At 38.2% G+C, this 7,745-nt stretch overlaps 1 protein-coding gene across 1 annotated transcript; it reads right to left on the bottom strand.

Moving 5' to 3' along the window:
- Positions 1-1,478: 1,478 nt before the first annotated feature.
- Positions 1,479-7,201, bottom strand: LOC145571143 (uncharacterized). The gene is made up of 4 exons (XM_081630223.1): positions 6,220-7,201; positions 5,663-6,015; positions 2,687-2,755; positions 1,479-1,508 (listed from the first exon to the last, which is right to left on the bottom strand). The coding sequence occupies exons 1-4, from the start codon at positions 7,199-7,201 to the stop codon at positions 1,479-1,481; spliced, it is 1,434 nt and encodes a 477-aa protein (XP_081486349.1).
- Between the last annotated feature and the right edge of the window lie 544 nt (positions 7,202-7,745).

Below are 7,745 nucleotides of genomic sequence, written 5' to 3'. Positions count from 1 at the left end.
AAGTGTAAAAATTGGATCGTCACAGGGTCATTTGAAGGCGAAGGCCATGACCAAAGAAGGACACACACACAAAAGCACGCAATCAGCAAAGCTGAGTACATACAAGCTGCAAAGTAAAATAAGGAAGTACTTAACATGCTACTAATAATCAATCATACGCATCATTAAATCACAAACTCAACATACGACTCGATTATTTAATTTATTAAGACTCCACTAGCTGATAGTAGCTAATTCATTTCAATTTATTCATTGGATTTAGCAATAGACAAGGTTGTCCAACCCATGTCCCATTTGGAACATCAATAAAGAAAAACCCCATGCCTCCTTTCGGAAACATCAATAAACATCCAACGATCACGGGCGCGACTCCGTGACCGTAGTTAGTATGAGATCTCACCTAACTCCTAGTTTTGAAAAAGTATTTGAAATAAGAGACTCGTAGATCAGACGGCCTCGAGAAAAGTACACGGCTAATACCCCATGTACCCCAACCCCTGATTGTCATTACTCCAGAAGTGCACCAATCCAGAGTTTTATTGCTCATCCATCTTGCACTTTACGTGATTTACAGGTTTAGACTTGGTGATGACTCATATGCATAACAATTCAATCATTCCAATATCAATTCAATCAAGTAAAACAACTTTTCAATTTCAATTCTTGATTTATTAGTGGCAAGCAACATTTATTATTTATTCCTTTACTACCTCGGTGTATAAACACCTTGAGTGCATAAGGCACCCCAAACTCTTAACCTTGTCTTATAAGACATGAACCAATTCATTTACTCATCCTATTTCATTAAATCATGAATGAGTAATAATTAAATCATTTCACCAATCACATACCTTTGCCTCTAAGCACACTTTGCATAATTAGAACATAACCAATAATTACAATAAGGAATAGTGCACGTCAAAGGAAATTCACAATGTATAACCAACCAATTTAACCCAGTCATCCCTAGACATGATACTAAGTTCTCGATCCATCCTTAAACATGCACCTAAAATCAAGGTTTTGTAACTTGTACGTACCTTGAGTAAACAATTCGATTGGCCACTTTAAAGACTAGAAATCACCTTCTACAAAGTCCTCTCCTAAACCAAATAATAAGGAATAAATCAATACCCAAGCAAATAAATTTACAGCAATACTAAATTACTTTAAAACCTCTTAAATCGTCAAAACAAAGCCTTTAAATTGTCCCCAATAGCCATTAGTAGTAATATAACATTCCAACTATAAGTTTATATGTCAAAATTATGAAAATATAGTGTATAATATAAAATTCCAGCAAGTTCAATTCACCAGAATATGCTGAAAATTTACTTTATTAGTAGTTTTTGCAATTCAAATAATCTATACTCATCATATTTCATAAATAGTTGTTTAAAACATAAGGAAGCATACTAGACCTTTATTTTTGACTCAAAACTAATAAAAATCAGATTATATAAAATCTGAAAAATAAATTAAATTGCAAGATTCAAGCTTTTAAAGATCTACATACATAAATCAATAACTATAATAGTATATTTCACATTAAAACCTTCAAATCCTTCAAATAACCAACATAAAACTCCAATTTCACAAAATACATAATCTGAAAATTAATTTTAATTATGAAATTATGGGTTTTATTATTATGAAATCATAGTATTGATGACTAACTTGCTAAACACGTTTTCAAGCCCTAAAACATGAAAATTCAAGGTATAAACCCTAATTTTTACATAATACAAAATCTGAAATTTTCAATAATAAACTAAACATGTTAAAACTCATAAATTTATAATCTTTTATACTTCATATGTATAATCAAACCATAATAATAACAATTTAAGAACAAAGATTAAAACTTTAATTAAAAATAACAAGAATAAGAGAAGGAGAAATAAGGGAAGGAGAAAGGGAGGAGACAACTGTTGGGCGGTGGCTGCTGGCGGCGCGCGGTGGCTGCTGGCGGCAGGGCGGTGGTGCTGCTGGCGGCAGCACTGTAGCAGCAGGTTTGTTGTTTTTTTTTTTTTTTTTTTTTTTTTTCTCTTTGATCGTGAAAGCAGTAGGAGGAGAAGAGGGCTCTTTTTTTTTTTTTTTTTTTACGTGAGAGTTGAGGGAGGAGAAGGAGTATAAGGGTTTTTATTTGGGCTTTAATTTCCTAATTAGATTAGGAGTAGTATTTGGGTTTTGGGTTATGTTAGAATTACTAGTAAATTAATAAAAAAATACACTAGTTTATTTAAATCCTTCCATAAAAATAATTTAATTAATGAAATTACCATAAATATAATTACAAGAATAATATATAAATAAATTATAATTTAGCTTAAAATATGGGGGATTACAATCTACCCCTCTTAAAAGAAGTTTCGCCCTCGAAACTTAACCCAAAAACCATAATTTTCCAAAGTCATTCAAACTTTTTGTGTTTTGTATTGCTGTAAATTGCTTGCTTCTTAACAAACATACTTAACAAATCGGACTTTGTACTCAATGAACTCATATTTAGCTTAAGTGTACATACTTTTATTGTATGTAAACGCAATAATAATGCATAATGATAACCAAAAACATGCAAAAACGTGCAAAATCAAGCAATAAATGGTATAATTGAGGTAAAAGCGCGAAATTACATCGCATTCTTCCCCCCTCAAAAGAAAAGAGTTACGCCCTCGTAACTCACCTCGTCAAATAACTCGGGATATTTGTTCCTCATTTCTTCCTCGGCCTCCCAAGTAGCTTCTTCATACTCCTGATTAGACCAAAGGACCTTCACTATCTTCACATCTTTGTTTCTAGTACTGCGCACTTTGTGATCTAGTATCTTTACTGGTCTTTCTTCATAAGTTAGAGACTCATCTAATTGAATAGTCTCCGGTTGCAAAACATGGGTTTCACTAGGCACATACTTCTTTAGCTGTGAAATGTGGAACACATCATGCATTTTCTCAAACTCCATTGGCAAAGCCAATCTGTAAGCCACCTTTCCCACACGTTGTAGGATTTCATATGGCCCCACATACTTAGCACTAAGTTTCCCTTTCTTGCCAAATCGCATCACACCTTTTGTTGGAGAAACTTTCAGAAAGACCTTGTCCCCAACATTAAACTCATCATTTCTTCTCTTTAAGTCAGCATAACTTTTCTGTCTATCTTGTGCTGCCTTGATACGCGACTGGATTAGTCTCACCTTGCCCACCATATCCTCAATGAAATCTGTACCCAAAGTAACCCGTTCACTGTAGTCATTCCAGCAAACTGGACTTCTGCACTTCCTTCCATATAGTGCTTCAAAAGGTGCCATCTTGATGCTTGCATGGTAACTGTTATTGTAGGAGAATTCTATCAAAGGTAGGTGATCCTCCCAATTTCCTTGGAAATCTAAAGCACAAGCTCGTAACATATCCTCCATAGTTTGGTTTGTTCTCTCAGTCTAACCATCCGTTGCAGGGTGAAAAACAGTACTCATCTTCAATGTTGTCCCAAGGTTCTCCTGCACTTTTTGCCAAAACTTTGATAGAAACCTCGAATCTCTATCTGACACTATGTCCTTAGGAACTCCATGCAACCGAACTACATTCTTCACATAGACACTTGCTAGCTGCTTCTTTTTCCAGGTCTCTTTGATAGGAATGAACATCGCTGACTTAGTAAGTCTATCCACAATCACCCAAATCGTGTCATTCCCAGAACGAGTCTTGGGTAAGCCTGTCACAAAGTCCATGGATATAGAATCCCACTTCCATTCCGGTATCTCCAAGGGTTGTACTTTTCCCATGGGTCTCTTGTGATCTATCTTCACCTTCTGGCACGTCAGACACTTGGATACAAACTCAGCTACCTCTCTCTTCATATTCGGCCACCAATAGAACTCTTTCAAGTCCTTATACAACTTATCTCCCCCGGGGTGAACTGAATAAGGTGTATTATGGCACTCCTCCATGCTTTTTCTTTTAATCTCCTCGCACTTCTGTGGTATACACCATCTCTCTTTATATCTCAGACTCCCATCTTCATGAATCTTGAATTCAGTCTCCGCACCACTAGTCACCCGATCCCTAATCTTTTGAAACGACTCTTCCTCCAGTTGCTTTTCCCTAATCTCCTCAAATATGGTAGGTTGGATGGTTAAAGCACTCAGTAATCCCTCTAACTCTCCTTGATTGATAACCTCAAGGTTCAGTCTCCTCATATCTTCACACAACTCATTAGCCACAATTAAAGCATTGACATTATGACTCGACTTTCTGCTAAGGGCATCAGCAACTACATTTGCCTTTCCCTCATGATACTGAATGTGGACATGGTAGTCTGTGAGGTACTCTAGCCATCTACGTTGCCGCATATTCAAATGATCTTGGGTGAAGATGTACTTTAGGCTCTTATGGTCTGTGAAGATCTTACAAGAAACACCATAAAGGTAGTGCCTCCAAATCTTCAAGGCAAACACAACAGCTGCAAGCTCCAAGTCATGGGTAGGGTAATTTACCTCATGTTTCTTCAGTTGTCTCGATGCATATGCGATCACCTTTCCATTCTGCTGTAATACACATCCCAAACCATGCTTTGAAGCATCACTATACACTTCGAATCCTTCTTTCCCATCGGGTAATACCAGCACTGGTGCAGTAGTCAATCGCTCTTTGAGGGTTTGAAAAGCTGACTCACAACTCTCATTCCACTCAAACTTACTCTGCTTCTTCATAAGGGTAGTCATGGGTCTAGCTATCTTCGAAAAATCCTTAACAAACCTTCTATAATACCCAGCTAATCCCAAGAAACTACGAACATCAGTCACATTCTTAGGTGTTGGCCACTCACTTACTGCCTTAATCTTCGCAGGATCCACAGATACACCCTCTTTCGAAATGTAATGCCCCAAAAATGCAACCTTCTCCAACCAAAAATCACACTTAGAAAACTTAGCATACAACTTGTTCTTTCTAAGGGTTTCAAGGGTAGTTCTCAAGTGCTCAGCATGTTCTTCCTCATTCTTCGAATACACCAAAATGTCATCAATGAATACAACCACAAACTTATCCAAATACTCATGAAACACTCGGTTCATCAAGTCCATGAATATGGCTGGTGCATTGGTTAACCCAAAAGGTATGACAGTAAACTCATAATTCCCATATCGAGTTCTGAAGGCTGTTTTTGGAATGTCTTTATCTGCAACCTTCAACTGATGATACCCCGACCTCAAATCAATCTTCGAAAACACACTTGGCCCCTTTAGCTGGTCAAACAAGTCATCTATCCTAGGTAAAGGGTACTTATTCTTCACAGTCACATTATTCAGCTCTCTGTAATCAATACATAGCCTCAAGCTTCCATCCTTCTTTTTCACAAATAACACAGGTGCTCCCCAAGGTGATGCACTAGGCCTAATGAACCCCTTGTCTAACAACTCCTGTAATTGAGCCTTTAGCTCACTCATCTCAGCTGGTGCCATCCTATAAGGTGCTTTTGAGATAGGTGCAGCTCCTGGGACTAAATCAATGGTAAACTCAAGTTCCCTCTTAGGTGGCATTCCTGAAATCTCTTCTGGAAAAACATCTAAAAACTCATTCACAATGGGTACATCCTCCATTCGCCTACTCTCACTCATACTCAAATCTTGGACACAGCAAAAGTACAATGGACATCCCTTACTCACTAGCTTCTTGACTTTCAAAGCAGAAATGATCCCAAAACCCTTAGGCTTCCCTAAACGTCTATATGACACCTTCTTGCCCAAAGGATCTCTCAACTGCACCCTCTGCATCTCACAATCTATCTTGGCCTTGTATGAGCTCAACCAATCCATCCCCAGAATTACATCCAAATCCCCTAGATTAAACTCAATAAGATTCGAAGGAAAGATAGCTTCTCCTATTTTCAAAGGCAAGCCTTTGAATATTCTATTACAATGGACAAGTTTGCCAGTAGGCAGACTAACCGACACATCAACATGACTGGACTCAGTTAAGTTTAATTTGCGCACAACTGAAGTAGAAATGAAAGAGTAAGCTGCTCCAGAGTCAAACAAAGTGTTGACAGAGGCAGAATGAATAGAAAAAGTACCAGTAACTACATCTGAGGACCTCTCAGCTTCTCCCTTGCTCATCACAGTCAAGCGTCCGGGAGTGTTGTTTCTTGTCTGGTAACCATTGTTGTTGTTGCCTGAGTTGTTGCTGTTGTTGCCAGATCTGTTGTTGTTGTTGCTTCCATTGCCGAACTTCCCATCCTGACCATTTCCCCTGTTCCCCTGGTTGTTGAAATTGTTAGGCCTCTGTTGGGTGTTCCCACCATTCCCACCATTTCCCTGTTGTTTTTGTTTGGTGTAACACTCATATTCCCTGTGCCCCTTCTTGTTACAGAACCTACAAGTCACTAAATTCCCATCACAATCTCTCCCAGGGTGGTTTCTCCTACACCTCTTACAATGGTAGGTTCTCTCTCCATTGCTAACAGTAGAAGAGTTGCTAGCAGTTTGGTCACCTCTATCAAATGAGTTCCCATTCCTAGGCCTCTTATAGCTACTTTGGTGCTCTGGTCTCCCAAAGTCCTTCCTCTTCTCCCCGGCCTTGGCAGTCTCTCCCACACTCTTAGAATTTAGGTGGTACATGTGGGCAGCTCTTTCATATACCTTGTCTAGAGTTTTAAATACCTTCCCCGCTAGGTCTTTTTGCAGTTGGTTAGTTAACCCTTGCTCAAATCTCTGAGCCTTCAGCTCCTCAGTGGGTACTACTTCATGGGCAAACCTAGCAAGTGCCATAAACTTATTATAATACTCGGAGATTGTCATCTGCCCCATTTCCAAGTTTATGAACTCCTGGGCTTTTTGTTTCTTTAGGAAAGGAGGGTAGAATTTGTCTCTTAAAGCGGTTTTGAATACCTCCCACCCAAAGTTAGGCTTGGCTTTCACTAGCTCACAATTATCTCTCCACCAAATGTCAGCTTCGTCCTTAAGATACATGGCTGCCTGATCCACCTTCAGATTATCAGGGCAGTTCAGTGCCACGAACAATTTGTCAAACTCGCGTATCCAGTTCTCTAAGAAGGTGGGGTCCGCACCTCCCTTGAACACTGGGGGTCTTACTTGTGCTAGCTTCTTGAACATTTCTGCCTGGGGGTCAAGCTGATCCCCTCGGTTTTGGTTCAGATTCTCTGCCAACATTCGGATGGCTTCAGCAAGGGCGGCGTTATTGGCCATGGTAGTTTTACGCCTAAAAATATAGGGACATCATACTCTAGTTCAAATACCATACGCATATACTCATAGGATCATCATAATAAATATCACATATATTGGTTCAAAAGGGCACCTTGCTTTGCACCCCTTTGTCCCAAGTAGAATCATACAAATATAAACACAATTCACACCCAAATTAAAGTAAAGTTAAGAAAATATTCCCCATACCACGTCACTCTTACTAGCTTAATCATACCCAAAGGAAATATCTTAAAATCTTTATTTCACAAACTTTAACTTTCTTTGGCTCACCAATATTAGTAAAATGAAACTTCTAATATAAAATAATGACTTTATTATAACTTAAATAAAAGTATGAATCCCAAAGAATAATAACTCTATAGCTCTAGCTACTTATTTAAATCAATCATCTAAAGCATACTATAATAAAGTTCTAATAACTATTATTAATGGCAAGTTGCCTTATTCATGCTAACTCTACCCTAAAAAAAAAAAAACCTCAAGGTATCACATTGCTGTTCCTATCTTTCTTTTCATCATAGCT

This window comes from Chenopodium album, chromosome 12 (genome assembly GCF_948465745.1).
Source record: "Chenopodium album chromosome 12, dcCheAlbu1.1, whole genome shotgun sequence".
Taxonomy (NCBI): Eukaryota; Viridiplantae; Streptophyta; class Magnoliopsida; order Caryophyllales; family Amaranthaceae; genus Chenopodium; species Chenopodium album.
The sequence above is the reverse complement of the archived record's forward strand: the minus strand, read 5'-3'. Positions and strand labels throughout refer to the sequence as shown.